Genomic DNA, 22,183 nt, shown 5'->3' with positions numbered 1-22,183 from the left:
GACAAGTGTAAAAATTGCAGCAGAGAGCAGTCAAGTCCAGGCAAAACTGACAGGGAAGATTTCACCAAGGAAGTGGCTGGAACTATCTTGAAAGACCTACAGTAGTTTTCTAGGCTGGAGTGAGAGGCAGTGAGAGCACTCAAGGAGAAACCCTCAGATACTTGACTTCTCTGCGACATTTGATAATGTTGTGGATTTGCTTCACCTTGACATTCTTTTCATTTGTATGCATGATACCACAGTTTTCTTCCCCATCTCAAATGCTGTATTTCATTCCTAAGGCAGTACTTTAACACTCTTAGTTTGTTTTCCCAAGTGAGGAGAGATTCTAGAGAATGTGTAAACAAATCAAAATCCCTGAAATTTGAATCTACTAAATCATATAACTAGTCTAAATCCTACTGCCATGAGTTGCACAGCATGTTACACCATATGGTGAATAAAATAGTTTGATTCAAAGATAAACATTATTTTTTGAACAAGAGAAACCTTTCTCCATTCCCCTTACTATTTTCAAGTGTAACTTTGTTAAATCTAATGTTAAGCAGATACTTTTTAGATTTGCAAACATTTTGTTTTCTCTAAGATAATAACGAGGTTGTTTTCTGATGCTTCCATATAAATGTTGAGGTTGTAAGGAAAAGTCATAGGATCATTATTGCACCATCTGTTCCAGCTGGTTTTGTTTTAGTCACGTGCTTTTCAGTGTTCTTATGAGCTATCAACAAACTGCCAATTAATTATGAAAACCTAACACGTTATCAGAGGTTATAGTACTGAGAAAGTGAGATCATGAGTCAGTATATCATGAGATTGATTACTACTGATTTATAATTTCCAGAACAACTTTTGGGAAGGAGTGAATTTTTAAAGACATAATAATGACATCTTTGGATCCTGTAGCTGAGGAGAAATAAGAAAATGATAATTATTTTCTGAGCGTCCATCAAAAAGTGTCTTCTTTTTATTTAGGTTGCTAATTGATGGCTATCTAATTGGATTCAATTATTTTTCTTAGTAATATTTTAATGAAGAAAATCTTGCAAGGTAGCCATTCACAGAAGATAAATGAAGAAACTTGTCTTTGTTTTTTTGTCTTTTCTAACACTTACTGCTGAGCTCAATGCCTTTTTTGCAGTAGAAATCAGGGCTCTCCCCGCTCCCCCCAAAAGTAGCTGACCTTTTTAAAAGAGATTTAATTAATTGATTAGTTAATTAATTAATCTGAGAGAGAGTAGGGGAGGAGCAGAGGGAGATGAAGAGATAGAGAATCTCAAGCAGAGTCTTCACCTAGCGCAGAGCTGACTCAGGGCTCGATCTCATGACCCTGAGATCTTGACCTGAGCGGAAACCAGGAGTTGGATGCTCAACTGACAAAGCCACCCAGGTGCCCCGGTATCTGACTTTTAATATCAGTTGTTTCATTTTTTCTGTGACACCAGATAAATCACTCCAGTTGTCTGATAGCTTTTGATGAGATAAAAAATATATATATTTATTTTTATATTTTAAATTTTTATAAAACGTATTAATAAGAAATTTTAGTCATGAAAAATATAGGATTATCAATGAAAAATTAATCATGGTTATTAATATGAGAAGTATATTAAAATAGTATAAATAAGTTGTATATAATACACTGAAGATTTGCATGTTGACTTGTTACCAACTTTTTGTGAAATTTCTTAAAGCAGACATTTCTAGGTTATTGCTTTTTGGCAGAAAAAATACTTCAGGAGATTATTGATCTAATTATCAATGTGTGGAAGTTTTCTCACCCAAAATTTGTGAGAATTTTTTGTCATCTATTAAAATTAAGTAATTGTTTATTTAATCTATATTTTATAGTATATGAAATATTTGTAGCTGTGTGGAATATATGTGTGTGTGAATGTGTGTGTGTGTGGTGGGGGAGAGAGCAAGAGAGGACAGAAAAATAAAAACCCTTAAATGAGTTGCTTAAGAAATTTATGACCCAACCTTTACCCTGTTAAAATGAGACAAGGTTGTTGCCATGCCTCTTTCCTACCTTTCCTGTTTGACAACCGAAGAAACATAGTATTCAGAACCCCTAGAAAATATCCCTTCAGCTGAGCTGGTCCTGTTTGCTTTATTCTTGGGCTCTATCTTAGATTTAAAATATTCCATCCAGTTGTCTTATAAACAAATATTTACCTCTGAGAGAAGTATTAGACTATACATCAAAATGACAGCAAAGGGATGGATTGCAAATGAAATTATTTAGTTTTCTGGTTCAGTTTCAGATGTTTTGTAGTGGTAGTGAAATAGAAATTGCATTCAATATTGTCAGAATGCAAGAAAACGCAATCGTTTTTTTTTTTGCTCTTGAGTGCAGAATGACATTCACTTATGCATTCATTTATTGAGTGTCTAGTAAGTACCAGACAATTTGCTAGGCCCAGATGATATAATGCTGAAAAAAACAAACAAACAAAAAACCAACCACCAGATCCCTGTATTCATGAAGTTTGAAGGAGAAGAGAGATATATAATGTAGTTAAGAAGTCCAACATTATTTAAATAATCATATTAATGATGTATAATTACAAATAGTTGTTCTGAAATGAAGGAAAACTGATCTATGAGCATGAGTAATTAAGAAATGTAGCTCAAGCTTGATATTATGGGAAAGATTCTTAAGAGATACGTCTGATATATGAAGGTCTTTGGGAGATAAATGGGGGTGGGAAAAGGTATACTTCCAGTAGAAGGAAGTAAGGTACACAAGTCTTATAGTGAGAATGGACCAAGTTCAGAGAACTAAATGAAGGTCAATGTGGCTGGAGAGCAGTTCTCTAGAAGAGAAAAACATTCAGAGCCTAGACTTTGTGGGCACTTGCAGGATAGGTCAAAGGATTTTGGTTTTTATCTTAAGGGTAAATGAGTATATCCTAAAGTTATTAGCAAGGGCAATGAAGTCATAATATTTGCCTTTGGCATGACCATGCGGGCTATTATATAGGGAATGATTCAGGGTGCATAAGCATGAATGGGGATGGCCAGTAAGGTTGTGCTTGGGGCAGTTTAGGGGAGATGTGGTGGTGATAGTGTGAACTCAGGTTTTGACAGTAGACCGGAAAGAAACTGATTTTGGGAGATACATTTTGAAGGCAGAACTAACAGAGCTTAGGGATGGGTTTAGTATGAAAGTTAAGGGAGTCAAACCTGTCTCTTCATTTCTGGATTGACTAAATAGGCGAATGAAAATCTGGGAGAGGGTGATTTTATGTGGGGCTTGTATACCATGAGCTGTTTTTGAAATATACATGTGCCTGACTCTTCTAATCTGGAGACTGGATGAGAAGCAATGATGCAAATGTTCCCCCTGCTATCCCAAACTACAGCATTCCTATGTATTCTTTCATAAGAAAAAAAAAAAGCATAGAAAGAAGCAATCACCATTAATTTATATGGAAAATTTTTGAGTGTTCTCACACTCCCCTCTTAGGCTTTTCTGATACCTTAGGACACCTCTTACTACTGGATGCCAAAATAAATCCAGATAAAACACAGATGCTCACAGGCACAGTTCAAAATCCTGGTGGCTTGGTGCTGAGATGCTGAGTGTAGTTCTCCCTGGGAAGGAGCTTGGCAGGGCAACACTCTCTACTCCACCCTCCTGAGGCATGCTGCTTCTGGGCTGACTTCAAAACAAATGCTGAGCACTATTTTTTTTTCTCATCTTTTTTGTTTGTTTGTTTGTTTGTTTTTGTGAAAACAAAAATCCTTTTCAGATTTCTTTTGGGTAGTAAAAACAGGTACTGCTAGTGTAGTTGTTCCTTAAAAACAAAGTGGTCTAAAAGCACGAGGTAGCTGTAATTAAAATGATAGATGATTTACTCTTCTCCTATCCCCCTACCCCCCCATGTTGCTTCTCCATGTCCTCATATCAGGGAGATCATATGATAGTTGTCTTTCTCCGATTGACTTATTTCACTAAGCATGATACGCTCTAGTTCCATCCACGTCGTCACAAATGGCATGATTTCATTTCTTTTGATGGCTGCATAGTATTCCATTGTGTATATGAAACAAGATGGGATTGGGAGGGAGACAAGCCATAAATGACTCTTAATCTCACAAAACAAACTGGGGGTTGCTGGGGGGAGGTGGGATTGGGAGAGGGGGAGCGGGCTATGGACATTGGGGAGGGGAGGCGAACCATAAAAGAGACTATGTACTCTGAAAAACAACCTGAGGGTTTTGAAGGGTCAGGGGTGGGAGGTTGGGGCAACCTGAGGGTTTTGAAGGGTCAGGGGTGGGAGGTTGGGGGAACAGGTGGTGGGTAATGGGGAGGGCACGTTTTGCATGGAGCACTGGGTGTTGTGCAAAAAGAATGAATACTGTTACACTGAAAAAATAAATAAAATGAATAATTGGTTCATCAAAAAAAAAAAAAACGATAGATGATGTTGAAATGTCTGGCTGGATGGAGGGAGCAGGTAAGTGGCTAAGAATGAAGTTTGATAAGCTATAATATTTAATGGTGAAGCAAAAATGGTTAATATTAAATGGTGAAAGCAAAGTGGGATGAACCTACACAAGGACTGAGAAATTTTCATAAATTCTAGAGAAACAGAAGAGAGGGGTATCTTAAACACCAAGTAAAGTGACCATTTCTTGAAACAAAAAAATATTACTCTTTTTTAAAATAAACATATAATGCATTATTTGTTTTGGGAGTACAGATCTGTGAATCATCACTCTTACCAAAGAAATGTTACTTTGATAGAGTGATAGAGATAGAAACATGCTTGAGTGAACTAGTTTCAGAAATTAGCTAGAATGATATACACAACTCTTTCAGAATATTCAGGAAGTAGAGGAGAGGAATTATCTTAAAACCTGGGCGATTTGACATCTTTAAAGATGGAAGTTAATAACTGGGTGGGGACGTTTAGACAACAGTAACTATCAGGGTTAATTAATTGGTTAAGTTTCTCAAGAAGTCAGATGTACAGAACAGGGGGAGAAAGAGAGTCTTTATTGTCACAATAGGGACAAAGATATGTTGGTGAAAGTGGTAAAATGGGATATGATTTAATTCAAAGCATAGATTTATTTTTTGGAAGAGGGCTTAGAGTTTATATAATAAATTCATGCCATTTTATAATTTCTCTGATATATTTAAAGACACAGAGCAGTGGACAGACTCACATGGCTTTTAGCTTAAAACATTATTAAGAAAATTTTAGGAAAATATTCTTTTAGATAGTATTGGGAAAATGTATTCATAACTCAGTATAACCCTCTGCCTAATTTTTGTTGTACCTCAGTTTATTAAGTACCTACCATGGAAGACCACCTTGTCAAACTCTTACCAGCCTTTGCTAGTGAATTATAATAGCTATAGTTTTATTAAGTGTTATTCATCAAATGTACTCAAAAATAAGTTCAAGATTTATAAGTATGTTGATAATTGTACTCTGTATGGATGCTTAGAAATTTAGCCATGGTTTAAAGTTTTGTTTTGTTTTTCATTTTCTTTCAACTTAATTTTAAAATATTTTTTAAAAGATTTTATTTATTTATTTGAGAGAGAGAGAATGAGAGAGAGAGAGAGAGAGAAAGCATGAGAAGTGGGAGGGTCAGAGGGAGAAGCAGACTCCCTACCGAGCAGGGAACCAGATGTAGGACTCGAACCCGGGACTCCAGGATCATGCCCTGAGCCGAACTGAGCCACCCAGGCATCTCTAACTTCATTTTAATTAATTCTCCTCCATACCTTTTGATTGGCATTTATATCTCTATGTATTTAATGTTGTGTAAGGCTGTGTGAGTGAACAAAACAGTGTTTATTATGATCAAGGGTATCATAATCTTTGTTTGGAGGTGCTTACCTATTATGGATTCAGTTGACAATTGCCTATAAGTTTTGATTAGATCTGTGGAGATTTCTATGCACTACTGAATACTTCTTGAAGAATTTTTTCAATATATAAAGCATTTTCTGATTACTTCCAATGCTAATTTTCACAGGTGAGAACCAATGAGAATGTTTAAGTGCTGGTCAGCAGTTTTGATTCTTGGATTTATTTTCCTGGAGTCAGAAGGAAGGCCAACCAAAGAAGCAGGATATGGCCTTCAATCCTACCAACCTCTAATCAGATTGCGACACAAGGTACAGTCAGCATTCTGAATTTGCTCACAGTGCCTAACAATTATGAACTGAACTATTAGGTGTCTGCTTTATTATTCACTTAGGAGCACTTATTGCAGTATATGCCTTCAGAATATAATTTCTGTATAAAAGTGCACATTTTAAAACATGAAATTGTAGCAATTAGGAAATTTGTAATTTGGGGAATTAAATATTTCTTAAAGTATAGAGATGGCTCGTTGAAAAAAATCATTAAAATTTACATTAAATCATGGTAATAGTGACATAAAAATAAGTAAATATGTTAAGACCCTATCAACTAGACAGACTAGATAGTTTCTATTATTCCCATATTAAATTTAGAACTTTTTAAACTAAAACATTGTTATGTTTTTTAATTTGAAGTAAAAGTAAACAAAAAAGATGTCCATACCATCTGGAGTTATATAGGCTGGTAAATAAATTAGTATTTATGGAAATCATTAGATGTTTTAATTTCATAAAATATCATAATTTTAAGTTTTTAATATTGAGGAAATACTTCACTTCCTTATGTTAAATATTTTCAAGTATAAAATAAATGGGCTTTAGGCATACTATAAATTACATAATGTACTGACATTAATTAAGCTGGTACTTTTATTTTAATAATAGGGCAACTTTAATATAAAGTAGCTATTTTTTCAATAAAATTAAAAGTTTATAATACATTTTGATTTTCATTGAAAGTAGGAATCAAGACTAATTGTGGAATCAATATTAATTATGGGGAAAATATATCACTTAAAATTTCTTGCTATTTGTCTTAAAAAAAACTTGAAATAAATATAAGCACAGTTGGCCCCTCAACAATATTAAGTGTTAGGGATGCTGGTCCCTGCATAGTTGAAAATCCATGCATAATTTTTTTTTAAGATTTTCTTTATTTATATGACAGAGAGAGAGCGTGAGAGAGCACAAGTGGGGGGGTGTCAGGCAGAGGCAGAGGGAGAAGCAGGCTCTCTGTTGAGCAGAGAGTCAACATGGGGCTAAGTCCCAGGACCCTGGGATCATGACCTTGTGCCCCACACATAACTTTGACCTCCAATTCTTAAATATTAATAGCTTACTGTTGACTGAATTCTTACTGATAATATAAATAATGAACACATATTTTGTATATTATGTGTGTTATATAGTATATTCTCACAATAAAGTAAGCAAGAGAAAAGAAAATGTTATTGAAAATTATAAGGAAGAAAAAATACATTTACAGTACAGTACCATATTAATTTAAAAAATTGTGTGTAAGCGAACCATTCAGTTCAGACCTGTGTTGTACACATACATGTATAATATGCATATGTTTACATTGCATCTGTACACATGGCATATATTTTGCTGAAATTCTTTCATATTTTAATGTTTTGATAAAATCACTAACCTTGACTGGAAATTTTATGTGCCAGATCATAGGGTAAATTCTTAAATGTACTATTTTATTTAATCTCCAAAATAGTATTATAAAGATGTACTTTTTTCATTTAATATATGAAAAGTCATAATTTTTAGAAATGTTAAGGGATTTTATGAATGCCTACATTTATGAATATATTAATTGACTAAGGTAACATGCAGTATAGGTTTGATAGCCAGAAATAAATAAAATAAGTAAAATATTGAAATATACTTCAATTACAAAAATCATTATTGAAATTTAGTCACATGTAAATGTAAGTAAGTTTCTGGATAAATGCAGCTGGAGAATTAACGTTGTTTCACTATCTTTCAGTTATCATTTGTGTCCCCTACCTCATAGACTAACAATCAGTTTTATCCTAGTCCAAAGCATAGAGATAAGAACTCATTTATGAATACTCTCAAAACATTCATACAATATATTGGCTCATTTTGTTGCATACCAATGAATATGTATTCTGTGCTATTTGTCTACCCTAAGTTATGTGTCTTGAGGTCAGGAACTATGCCTTTTTAATCCTTTCATTCCTGATGCTGTGAACATAATAGATACGGTTTAATTGTCTCCGTGGCAGAAAAATGATGGCAGAATGTATGGCTATGCAGTTTTTATTATTCTCCTGCTAAATATAATACCACAGGTTTTTATGTGCCAGTGTGCATTTATAAACAAACTATTTCGAATTAAATTTGGATGTTGAAGATAAATTATCATGCATTGCAGTGAGATTTAGTAAACCTTTATTTAAAAAAATTTTTTTAAAGATTTTATTTATTTATTTGACAGAGATCACAAGTAGGCAGAGAGGGCAGGGGAAAGCAGGCTCCCTGCTGAGCAGAAAGCCCAATGCGGGGCTTGATCTTAGGACCTTGGGATCATGACCTGAGCCGAAGGCAGAGGCTTTAACCCACTGAGCCACCCAGGTGACCCTTTAGTAAACCTTTAAAGAAAAGAAACAACATAATGAATTAAGCCTATTTTAGAAACTCTAATAATCACCAAAAATGATCGAAGTTACCTCCCAATTTCTTCCATGTCTGTGGCTCTTACCTCTGAATAGTTAAAGGTAATACATGATTATTGGTATTTAAAAGCAGAGCGGTAGAATGTTAGTATACCTAACTACCAAATGATTTAAGACAGAGGTAAAATTAAGCTATTAAAGTCATTTGTGAAAGTGTGTGTGTGAAAGCTTGTATTTGACAAGAGTAAAGAAGTACCCAGAGTCATGCAAGTCCCTATCAAAACCTCACCAAGTACTTTCCGCTCACTAGCAACATACTCATGCAACGGGGCTCATATGCAACCTTATTGGTGAAGCCTCCCCAAACTGTAATTAGAAATAGAACAGTCACAGACATTTCTTATCTCCCTTTTGAAATATATTTTCACCATTTGTCATGGTTATATGATATATTTTATATATATATATGTATATATATGTGTGTTGTGTGTATATATATGTATGTATGTATATATATGTGTGTGTGTGTGTGTATATATATATATATATGATTTGTTTATTTGTTTTTTGGATGGTTCCTTCCTTCCATTATGATGTGAACTACTACTTATCTTGCTATGCCATAACACCTAGAAGTGTGTTTGGCACATAATCAACACTTCATAAGTACATATGGAATTAATGATTCCATCTGCTGACTAGAATAAGCTGAAATCATATATATATCTGATATATAATTATATTATATAGTTTATTACAATGAATAATACATTAATTAGGTATAATTAGTTCTGTTTATGAGAGTAAAATCAACAGAACAACATGTAATAAAATATTCAAAATAAATTATTTTAATATCATTACAAAGATAAATTCCCTATTCTTTGTTATTTTTTAACCTTCAGTTTCATTAAAATTGCAAAGAATATGTCTATATTTTTGTAAGACTTAGGGAATGGATAAGAAGATTGTCTATTTGGATTAAACTCCACTGTTTTGAATATATTTATTGACTAGAAAACAATAAAATAAAATAAATAATACATATGATAGATCTTGATATATATTAGCTATTTTCCACACTTTTCCCAGAGAAGTGTCAGTGCTTTGGGTGTGAACAAATAAACGTTTAGAACTCATGTTTACCAAATATTTGCATGCCAACTGTATAATGTATCCTCTCTGGGGACCAAAAAGTGAAATGTGGTTTATTTGTCAGATTACATAGAAATGTTGTAGATTTAAATATAAATATATATATGTACACATTTATATCATTTACAACTCAAGTACACATAAATGTGACTGAAAACATGTTTGTGTCACAAATATGAATACCATATACATCCATCATGTTAATTAAAGAAATTGTAATTATAGTCCACAGTATGTCTGAAGGAGTTGATCATGTGTTTCACCTTTGTGTTTATCCAACAGGCATTTATGGAATATCAAATGTAGGAATGTAGTAGCTATATTGTATACATTAGGTCTTTTAATTATTGAATATTCCTAAGTGCTTTTATAGTTTTTCCACAGATGAGGAAACAGGAGTTCCCAAATATATAGTAATTTCTAATGCCACGTATCTAGAAAGTTAGAGGAAGGATTTAGGATTTAATAAAAGAGACAAAATACTTTTTAAAAAAGATTTTGTTTATTTATTTGACAGACAGAGATCACAAGTAGGCAGAGAGGCAGGCAGAGAGAGAGGAAGGGGGGCAGGCTCCCTGCCGAGCAGAAAGCCCGATGCGGGGCTTGATCCCACGACCCTGGGATCATGACCTGAGCCGAAGGCAGAGGCTTTAACCCACTGAGCCACCCAGGAGCCCCAAAAGACTAAATACTTAATGCAGCATATGCAATAAGAACTTTTCATAGTAATTTGACCTATGTACCATATATTTCCTATTCTCCCTACATTTTTATCACATGTAGGAAGATGGGATTCTATGTCTCTTTGTGGTTAGATGGGACTGTGTGTCTAGTTGTGGCCAATGAGTTAAGAGAAGTGCCATAGAATGCATTTGGGCTGAATATTTGATCATAATTATAAAATGTTCCTGAACTCTCTTTTTCATCTAGCATTAAAAACAGCATCTGTTCAAGGTAGTGATTGCTTAATCATCCCAAGTTTCTAAATAACTAGGATTAGTAAAATACCCTGGCAATTAGTGATTGTCTTGAAATGTGAAATGAGAGGGAGAAAAAAACAAAACAAAACACTTCTGTTTTAAACTGCGGAGATTGGGAGTTGCTAACTCCACATTGACTGTAGCCCATCCTCACCAATAAAGACAGATCTAGAACTTAGACTCACATCACCTCATCAGAAATCCTGGGCTCCTTCTCTGGGCCATCTTGGCTTCTTGTTTCATTTCTACTCTTCAGATTTTTCTTACCCTCTTTTCTCTACTTCTATTTTGTCTCTACTACTTGCTGGGTCGTAATGGCCCATCACAATGTAACTTCCTGTTGTATTTACAACCCTGCAATAGACATGTCCTGATATTCTAGCATATTGTCCCATACTCTGATTGATTGGCTATGAATCCTGTTAGAAACAGGAATATATATGTATGTATATATATATATATATATATATATATATATAATGTATATATCTTACATCGCTTTTCTCACATCACACCCATCACACTGCTGCATTGTCTGCTGCTGATGGTAATCAAAGTCAGGCTTGAAAGGTGTTATGAAGACAATAGGAATGTTCTTTGAGTATACCTAGTGGGACCACTTAGAGACCTTAAAATTTTTACACCTTTATGTGACCAGGGAATGCTATGTCCATTTTATGGTACAAAGCTACACATGCAAACCTAAAGTACCCTGTGATTTCTTTACCTTCTGAATCAAAATGTTTGTCTATGAGAGTAGTTACTGTGCAAATGGGCAAAGAGCTGTCATAGCTTAATAAGTCTAGAGAGTGTTGCTATGCCCCATTGTACAGTATAATTCAAAGACATCATTTGTGGGAGATGATTTTTGACTTTTGGTATAAAAGAATGATAGCTGTGAATTGGTGAAGAGTGGCAGAAGAGAACTCTAGGGAAAGAGAGAAACATTAAACAATACATCAAAACCATGACCGCTTAGAGCCTGCAAACCTTGAGGCAAACCCAGGAGCACTATTTCCTGACTGAGAAAAAATTGTACCCTTCTATCTGAAACCTCTGACTGCTTGCAGCATGTTCAAGGGAAGGCCCTTAACATGTTAATATATTTTTGTGGAGGTCAGGAAGCAATTTGGCACACTATCTAAGAGCAAAAATGATGCCGATGAAGGGAGTGAAAGACTACTGGTCAAATAATTAAATATTAAAGACTGTACTGATTAATATATATGTTGATATATTTATCCCATATTCATCATAGTGGTTGAATATTATTAATAAATCTCAGATTTTTTTTTCTAATCAAGGAAGTTATGTTTGAAAAATCAGAACATTTTTGAAATTTTATTTTTGAGAAATGGGATTTTGGTATTAATTGAGCTAGTTCCTGCAGCCCAGTTTCCACAAGGCAGGATAAATAGGACCAGGTTCCACCAGCACATACCACCAGGAATGTTACCTGATCTCCGAGCTGAAGGACACCAGCTTTACTGCATGGGCCATGAGCCTGCCTGTTCTTTGCACCCAAGGAAGACATTATCTCTATACTAGACGGTAAGCATTCCTGTTCTTCATTGTGAATGGAGATACAATCTCTCTCTTCTAAGGCTGTAAAGACACTTGCTCTTCTCTCCAGAGAGAGACATTATCTGTGAGTTTCAAGGAAGTTTTTTAAACAAAAGCCTTGAACAAATAGTCCAGAGCACATGGCAGTCAGTGTCTTGGTTCATGAGGCCTCAGAACTATGAAGCGCCATCAGGGCTCCCTCATGCACATGGAGAGGACCACCTTTAACAGGAGATGAGAGTTGCCATCAGGTATATCTATGGAAGGCCCAAATTAAAGCTGTGTGTGCTTCAAAGTTGATTTGTACACTAAATACATGGTACATGGTTGTAGCTTCATCCTGCTTTTTGCCTGGTTAACCTTGTCTTTTCTGGAACTTTAAGGGGAAAAAATATTTTGCTCACCTTTGGATGTGTTGCATGCATATTTTTTCCTTCAAACCAGGGGGAATTTGATAAACTGGGGGAAATTGGCATGCCAGGGACTGAATCATTTTGCTTAACGAAATAAGTAAACAAAGGGATATATCTGCCTTCTAAAATTCTTAAGATGAAGACATACTACAGAAAATTGTCATTTAATCTCTTCAAGAATGAATTCTCAAAGCAGAACTATTATTATTGTTTTGTAGGGTGGTGTGCAAAAAGGATGCTCCCTTACACTTCTCCGACTCTACATTAAACTGTTGTTGTAAAGATTTAACAGTAGCTATCGCTTGAAAAAATAGAGCTACTTTCCATTGAAGATTTAAAGTTTTGAAATATTAAAGATGTGATGTTTTAGTATTCTATTTACACCCATTCACAAAGTATAATAAAGTATACAAATAAAGTCAAATTTATATAGTACATTAAAGCCAAGCTTGTCAGGATTTCAGAAAACTCTACTTATGTGTCACCCTTGGGCACATATCATGCTTTCTACCATCCCAGTATAGATTTTCAAGTGATTTAATGGTGCTTCCTTTTATCCAATGCCATAATTTAAAAAGATTACCCCGATATTTAAAAAGCAGCTTTACCCCTGTTTTTCTGAACGTTGATCCATCTATGCTGATCAAGAAACACCAGAATATTAGGACCTAGGTGCTATGAAATAAATTTGTCATTACTGTTCATTTTCTTTAGATTGAGTTCCAAAGCTTCCTTATCTTTAGATCTAATTGTCTTTTCTCACCATTTTTGTCAAAAGGATGTTAGCTACATCATATAAGTTTGCTAGAAAAACAAACTATTAACACACCTTCATTATCTTCTAATTAAGCACATTATGCTACCTTCTACCTAAAAAATAAAATAAATTAAATATAGGTATGTTGTTTTAACATGATTCAGTGTGGCTATGCTAAACTGTAGATGTAGGAAAAAAGGCTGTGAGTTAGCAGGTGAATGAAGTAAAAATACATTTATCTAATCATTAATATTAATGTATTGCAAGCTAACATTTACATTCACTACCTCAATGTGTAAATTAATTATGTTGTTTTGTACATCTTTAATTATTAAAATTCTACTGTGAATTCAATTGGCAAAGCTGTATATTATAAATGAAAGAGAATATCCTGATTTATGAGCTTGACATTCAGCATGTCTAAACGATAAACTCCCTATGGTATATGAGCCACAATTGGAAAGTGTGGTATTATTTTTAACTAATATTACTTACTGGTTATTTTGGGTATCAGTTCCCTGTATATGAGCTGAGAGTTAGGTTTTTAGAGTCATATGATAGTAGAAAAGACTCATTCCATTTAAAAATATGTATACATATAATACAGATAAGAAAGCTGAGGGCCTGGGAGGCAAAGTTCTTCACTGTAGTTCATACAGGTGGGTGTTGCTCAGCTAAGATTAGAACCTGGGTTTCCCATCATCCAAAACAGTTCCGTTTTCCTTTAACATACTGCCCCCTTAAATTAACATCTTTCTTCGAGTCCAGTTTTTGATCAGCAAAAACATGTATTCACTCATTATTTCAACAAGTATCTCTTAAGTAGCTGCTACACACAAGAGACTGAACAAAATGATTCAAATTAAATTCTTAAGTACATATGTTGGTTTGCCTATGATTATTGGTGAAGTAAACATCTCAAATGAACTGACTGAAAATACAGTAAAAGACCTTATTTAATACCCAGCAAGGGGACCAGCCTTCAGGGACAAGCAGAGTTTGCTTCATAGGGTCTAGTCTACAGGGAAATAAATGGGGGTGACTGTGCATATTTGCCAGACAAGGTACTGGGAAAAACTTGCTTGTTTAAGATGTTGAACTAGTCACCAGGCTGTCTGAAAGTGATTGCGAATTTATCAGTTGGATGGGTTAAACAACAGCCCATTCAGATATGGGGCTGTCATTCATTACACTAACAATTGGTAGAAATAACGAACAAAAACCAAATGTCTATTTTCAACATTCTGTCAAAAGTTTGCTTACATATATTATAATAGATGCTGGCATTGTGGTTTTGTTTTCTCCTGAGGTAGAGGCCTCTTTCTCAATTTTTTCTCAATTTTAATAGGCTTCCCCCCCAAATAATTCCTTTTTAATTCCAAATAATTTAATTAATTAATTAATTAATTTAATTTGAGTGTGGTTGACACACAATGTTATATTAGTTTCAGGTGTACAGCACAGTGATTCAACAACCTATATGTTATGCTATGCACATCTCTATTTCTAGAGCAGTTTGAGCCGAGAGTTTAGAGGACCTATATTCCTCTTGGCACCACACCTGTACATCCCCTCCTCCACTATCAACAATTTGCAGGATATTTTGCCAATGAGCTTTAAAATCTTTTATAAAGACCTCACAAAAACAAGTGTTCTGACAATGCTGAAACAGATAATTAAACAAATACAACAACATAAAGTTTTAAGGTATATTATTTAAAGTAATATAAACACTTCTCTTCATTGTGTAAAGGTACAAAAAATTTTTGAAGGGAATTATGTATCCCTTATGTTTTAGTTTTCCCAAATTTTGGAATGAAATTTTAAGCATACAGCAAATTTCAATGAACTATATAGTGAATACCCATGTAACCAAAACCTAGGTAAATATTTTATTATGCTTGGTTCTCACATATATATGTTTGTTTGTGTGTATCACCATCCCTCTTTTCATTTATTTATCTATCCTATTTTTTATTCATGTCAAATTATATTATAGACATTAAGTTTTTCTTTCTTAAATATTTTGGTACATATCATTAAATTAGAGTTAAATATTTATTTAGAGGTGTTTTTTTTTTTTTCGTTTGAGATATGTTTCATACTCAATGGAAAGGCCCAATCTTAAACCTTTATTTTAATTTTGACAAATGTGTATACTTCTCCAATAAACATCAAAATACAATTGTATCAAGATATTGAAAGTCATCCCCACCCCCCACCGAAAGTTGCCGCATGTCTCTTCCCTGTCAATCTCTGACTCCCTCATTCACTTTGAGCCAGCAATGTCCTGATATTATTTACCATAGTATAATTCTGTTTTGAAGTTTCATGTACATGGGATCATGCCATACATGCAGATTTGTGTAATATTTGTTCACTAAAAATAATGTTATTGATATTAATTTATATTATTGTTTCTCAATAGTGTAGTCCCTTTTATTGCTGAGTATCATTTTATCATATGAATGTATCACAGTTTTTTTTTTATTTTTAAATCCATTTCCTGTGGATAAAACCTGGTTGGAACTCTTATGAATGAAGTGTCTATGAACATTCTTGTACAAATTTTTTTGGTTATATATTTTCATTTTCCTTGGGTTAATAGTTATTAGTGGATTGCTGGTTTGTAAGTTTGGTATTTTTTCCCTTAAAAAGAAACCCCCATGGAGCACCTGGGTGGCTCAGTGGGTCCATCTCTTGATTTTGGCTCAGGTCGTGATCTCAGGGATTGGACGACCTCGGGCTCCACGCTCAGTGGGGAGCCTGCTTGAGGATTCTCTCTCCCTCTATACTTCCCTCTACACGTTCTCTCTCTCAAATAAACAAATACATCTTTAAAAAAGAAGAGAAAAGAAACCATCAGATATTCTTCTAAACAAGATGTACAATTTTACATTCTCAACAGAAATGTATAAAATTTCCAGTTACTTTACATTTATGCAAGTTTTGCTGTTTTCTGTTTTTAATTTTAGCCATTCTGAAGAGTGGTATTTATTGTAGTTTTAATACAATTTTAAAAAATTATTTATTTATTTGACAGAGAGAGATCACAAGTAGGCAGAGAGACAGGCAGAGTGAGAGTGAAGGAAGCAGGCTTGCCACTGAGCAGAGAGCCCGGTATGGGGCTCTATCCCACGACCCTGAGATCATGACCTGATCTGAAGGCAAAGGCTTTAATTCACTGAGTCACCCAGGTGCCCCTATAATTTGTTTTTTATTCAAACTTTTTTGATGACTAGTGGTGACATTGAGAATTTTTTCATTTGTGCACTATTCATAAATTTTGTTAATGGAGTGTCCAGAATTGTTTGCTTTTTTTGTAATTTTGTTTTTGTTTTTATTTTACTGTCATTCAGATGCTTTATATTTCCTCAGTGCTTCAAAAATATGTGATTATTTTATGGAAATATTTATATCACTGTTAAATTTTAAACTACAAATAGCCACTGTTGGAGTCTTTAGTGTGATTTTATCAAAAAAAATGTGAAGACAATAAAAAAAAGTCTTCCTCTGGACAGAGTTATAAATGTTTAACTAAACAAATAATAATAATAATAATCAAAAGCTATAACAATGCAAATTAGATGTGACTAAATAATGCTATATTTTATTATAATGCATCTGAAGATATACATAGATATACTTTTAAAATTATGTACATTTAGGATTATATATTATATAATTATATATTAATATATAAAAATACATGTAATTTAAAATATCACATTTATTTCACTCATGTTTCATTTTTAACAAATTTAGGAACTTATCTATTGCAGTTAGTTTATGAGCCACTTAAGCTAATTAGTCACACCCAATTTAAAATCTAAAAAAATATTTTCCTAGTATATCATCTCTATAACTCAATTCTGTGATATTAACAACATGCAAACCAGAAATGGCAGAATTAACATTGACAAGAAGGAATTAAAACTCCAGTTAGGAAAAGAAAGAATAAAAGGACATATAAATACTGTAATGAGAAAATATCTCCTGCTTTATCACATTATATTAGAGTTTTAACAAGTCTTAAAAATAAAGTGCTATTTCATCTTTGAAAAATAAGTCAGCAAAGGATATTTAATCCTACTGGGTTCTACATTCCTGTCAGTACCATAGGTATGTAGCAAGTGTTAATATAACTTCAATAATACATCACTAATTGTATCAATTCTGTTTCATCAAGTGAATATTGTTAAGTTTTTTATTTTTGTATTTATTCTCTAAGTTTATTTTGGATTTATAGATGTTTAAGAATATATACGAATAAATTTTATAACTTTTTTCAAGTTTTTTATTTAAATTCCAGTTAACATACAGTGTAATATCAGTTTCAGGTGTGCAATATAGTGATTCAGCAATTCCATGTACTACCTGGTACTCATCACAAGTGCTCTCCTTAATCCCCATCATCTGTTTAACCCATCCCCCCTGCAAACCTCCCCTCCTGCAACCCTCAGTATATTCTCTATAATAAAGAGTTGTTTTTTGTTATTCCTCTCTTTCCATCCCCCATTCATTTTTTTTGTTTCTTAAATTCTACATATGAGTGAAATCATATGGTATTTGTCTTTCTATGACTGGCTTACTTTGCTTAGCATAATACTCTAGCTCCATCCACATCTTTGCAAATGGCAAGATTTAAATCTTTTTCATGGATGAGTAATATTCCACTCTCTGTGTGTGTGTGTGTGTGTGTGTGTGTGCGCACATAGGTGTACATATATATAACCATATTGTTTTCCAGAGTCGCTGCACCAGTTTGCATTCCCACCAACAGGCAGGACAGTTCCCCTTTCTCCATATCCTTGTTAACCCTTGTTTCTTGTGTTGTTGGTTTTAGCTCTTCTGACAGTTGTGAGTTGCTATGTCATTGTAGTTTTGATTTTTATTTCCCTGATGATCTCTGATATTGAACATCTTTTCATGTGTATGTTGGCCATCTGTCTTCTTTGGAGAATGTCAATTCATGTCTTCTCTTCATTTTTAAATTGAATTATCTGTTTTTTGAGTTTTGAGTTTTATAAATTCTTCATATATTTGGATACTAACCCTTTATCAGATACATCATTTGCAAATGTCTTCTCCCATTCTGTAGGTTGCCTTTTAGTTTTGTTGATTATTTCCTTTATTGTAAAAAAGCTTTTTATTTTGATGAAGTCCCAATAGTTCATTTTTGCTTTTGTTTCCCTTGCCTCAGGAGACATATCTAGAAAGAAGTTTCTATGGCTAATGTCAAAGAGGTTACTGCCTGTGTTCTGCTCTAGGATTTTTATGGCTTCAGGTCTCACATATAGGTCTTTAATTCATTTTTAATTGATTTGTGTGTATGGTATAAGAAAGAGTTCCAGTTTCATGCTTTTGTATGTTGATGTCCAGGAGTATTTATTTGTTTATTTTTTAAATATTTTATTTATTTATTTTGACAGAGAGGGATCACAAGTAGGCAGAGAGGCAGGCAGAGAGAGGGGGAAGCAGGCTTCCCGCTGAGCAGAGAGCCCGATGTGGGGCTCAATCCCAGGACCCTGAGACCATGACCTGAGCCGAAGGCAGAGGCTTAAGCCGCTGAGTTACCCAGGTGCCCCAAGGAGCATTTATTTTTTGAAGATACTTTTTCTCATTGGATTTTCTTTCCTGCTTTTTCAAAGATTAATGGATGATACAGTTGTAAGTTCATTTCTGGGTTTTCTATTCTGTTCCATTGATCTATAGGTCTGTTTTTGTTCCATACCATACTGTTTTGATCACTACAGGTTTATAATGTAACTTGAAGTCTGGAATTGTGATGCCTCCAGTTTTGTTTTTCTTTTTCAAGGATACCTTGGTTATTCAGTTTTTGTGGTTCCATACAAATTTGAGGATACTTAGTATGTTCTAGCTATGTGAAAATGTTGTTGGTATTTTGATAGGGATTACATTAAATGTATAGATTGCTTTGGGTAGTATTGACATTTTAACATGTGTCCTTCCAGTATATGACTATGGAATGTTTTTCCATTTCTTTGTGTCCTCTTCAATTTCTTTCATCAATTTGATAGATTTCAGAGTACAGGTCTTTTACCTTTTTGATTATGTTTATCCCTATGTATCTTATTGTTTTTGGTACAATTGTAAATGTGATCCATTTCTCAATTTCTCTTTCTGCTGCTTTGTTATTGGTATAGAGAAATGCAACAGATTTCTGTATGTTGATTTTGTATGCTGCAACTACACTGTTTTGTTTTTCAGTTCTAGAAGTTTTCTGGTGGAATCTTCTGGGTTTTCCACATAGAGTATCATGTCATCTACAGCTAGTGAGTTTGACTTCTTCCTTGCTGATCTGGATGCCTTTTATTTCTTTTTCTTTCCTGAATTTTATAACTTATTAAGCTTATTTCTGCTTAGGCAATATTATTTTGAAAAAAAATTAAGGCTACAATGTCCATGGAATTATTTCTTTCCTTTGAATGGAGAACATATATTAATCAGGTACTAGAGGTGCTACAGGAAAGAGTATGTAGACATCTCTGAGTGACTGTACCAGATTACTAGTTTCCATTCCATTTTATGCTTAGCTTATTGTTACAAGGATATGATCAAGAGATAATACATGAAAATGGAAGGCAAGCAGAAGGTTGAACAGAAGGCCCTCCTTATTCTACTCCCTTTATACCTAGAACATTTCTGATTTATTTTTATATTTATTTTGAGTTATAAACAGTTTCATTTGGATAAAATATGCTTGTTGAATAATAAAAATTATATATTTAAATAGGTGGTCTTAATTATCTAGTGATTTTGTGAATTATGATTTCAAGTGTTTTAGCTAGTTCCAGAACTCAATTTTTTTTTTTTTTTAAGATTTAGTATTTATTTGAGAGGGAGAGAGGGAGAGCAGAGGGGAGAGGTGGGGAAAGGCAGAGAAAGAATCTCAAGCTGACTCTCTGCTGAGCACAGAGCTTGATGCAGTGCTCAATCCCATGACCCTGAGATCATGACTGAGCTGAAATCTAGAGTCAGATATGTTACATAGACTGAGCTTCCTATGTGCCCCCCAAACTCAAATTTACCCCCAAGGATGAAGATGAACTAAAACTAAATATGTTTTAATTAATTAAGTAACTGATTAATTAATTATATATATATATAGAGAGAGAATGTGCAAACAGAGGGCAGGGAGAAGGAGAGAGGTAATTTTTTTCTTAAGATATTATTTATTTATTTGAGAGAACACAGAGCAAGAGAGAGACAGCAAGAGTGAGGTGGGGGGGGGAGGTAGAGGGAGAAGCAGACTCCATGCTTATCAGAGAGCCAGCTGGGGCTCCCAGGATCCTGAGATTATGACCTCATAAGCCAAAGACAGACCTGAGCCACCCAGGTACCCCGAGAGAGGGAGAGAGAAAGAGAATCTGAAGCAGGCTCTGCTTAAATAACTAATGTGCCAAATAACCATGTGTTCTCAAAGAAAAAAAAAAGCCAGCAACAATAACAATACCTTTTAGTTCTCCCTGTGGAATCTCAGCCATTGTTTAAGTCCATCATTATAATAAAACCAGCCTCTTTAAAACATAAATAGAGTTGGTTTTGTGCTATAGTTCAAATGCTGTTGCTGTGTCTAGTATCCCTCTTTTTGGAAAACTGTTCCATAAGATCTTATGATTTTTACTTTTGATTGATAAAGTCCCTTATTCACCTCTCAGAAGTCCATATTCATTGCCCTTGAGAACATTATTTCTGTGAAATATTCTGCTGAAAATGGATTCTAATGACCAAGTCATTTGGTGAAAACTGCATAGTATGCTTCTGTGGAAATCTACAATGCACAGGAGCATATTAAAGTCTGAGAAATATTCTAAACTTTGCTTAACCTAGAAATTCCCAACTAAATGGACTATAGAAAATCTTGAACGCCTTCTGGTATTGTAGGAAACACAATTTGGGGAACTATACTCCAGTGGCTTTAGAATTAATTGTTGCTATACACAACAGCCAGTTATGACTTCTCTTGAAACTAACAATATTAAAGATCTGACTTGCTATCATTTTATAGTTATAATGATAAAGTATTATGAATCCATTTTTGCTCTTTTTTATCAGTCTCTATTTTAGGGTTTATTTTTCTAGAAAGGGAATGTTGACATTATAGTTTAAGAATTATGATACATATATCTTTTCAAATTAATGTTTTTGTTTCCTTTAAATCACATGCTATGTATTAATCACCATTCTTCAAATCTTGGTATCAGTAATTAGGCTGTATTCTTAAATTAAAATATCAAAATACACCAATTTTTATAATTTTAATTGAGGTAACTTAGTTGCAGTGAAGTATACAGATCGTCACTGTACACTTAAATATATTTTTACATATTTGCAGTACCACCACTGAGAATGATACAAAATATTTCCTTCAATCCAGGAGTTTCCTTTTGTCAAGTCTAATCAATGCCATCTCCTGAAGGTAACCACTATCCCAGAATTTTTGTAATGAATCAATTTTCTTTTTAAACTCCACATATAAATTGGATCCTGCTACAGGTGTTCTTTCACATATGGCTTTTTGTTTGTTTATTTTGCTAAACACCATGTGATGTTTATCCACATTGATAAATGTAACAGAAACCTATTGTTTTTAGTACTCTATAGTGCCCTATTACAAAAAATCCACAACTTGTTATGCATTCTATTAATGATGGATATTCGAGACTAATATGACATCCTTACATATGCCTTTTGTTGGACATATGCATTTATTCCTCTTGAACTGTAATTGTAAGATCATGGGGTTG

General features: G+C 33.9%; 1 protein-coding gene across 3 annotated transcripts in view; it reads left to right on the top strand.

The window, feature by feature from the left end:
- Positions 1–22,183, top strand: part of FSTL5 (follistatin like 5) — a 753,549-nt gene that overhangs the window by 42,445 nt on the left and 688,921 nt on the right. For all 3 annotated transcript variants that reach the window (XM_045984612.1, XM_045984593.1, XM_045984601.1), the window contains exon 2: positions 6,001–6,142. In XM_045984612.1, the coding sequence (XP_045840568.1) occupies positions 6,011–6,142 (132 nt within the window). In that variant the 5' untranslated portion in view covers positions 6,001–6,010. The remainder of the gene's footprint in view (positions 1–6,000; positions 6,143–22,183) is intronic.

The sequence above is a fragment of the Meles meles genome, chromosome 2 (assembly GCF_922984935.1).
Source record: "Meles meles chromosome 2, mMelMel3.1 paternal haplotype, whole genome shotgun sequence".
Lineage (NCBI taxonomy): Eukaryota > Metazoa > Chordata > Mammalia > Carnivora > Mustelidae > Meles > Meles meles.
This window is presented reverse-complemented; position numbering and strand designations above follow the sequence as displayed.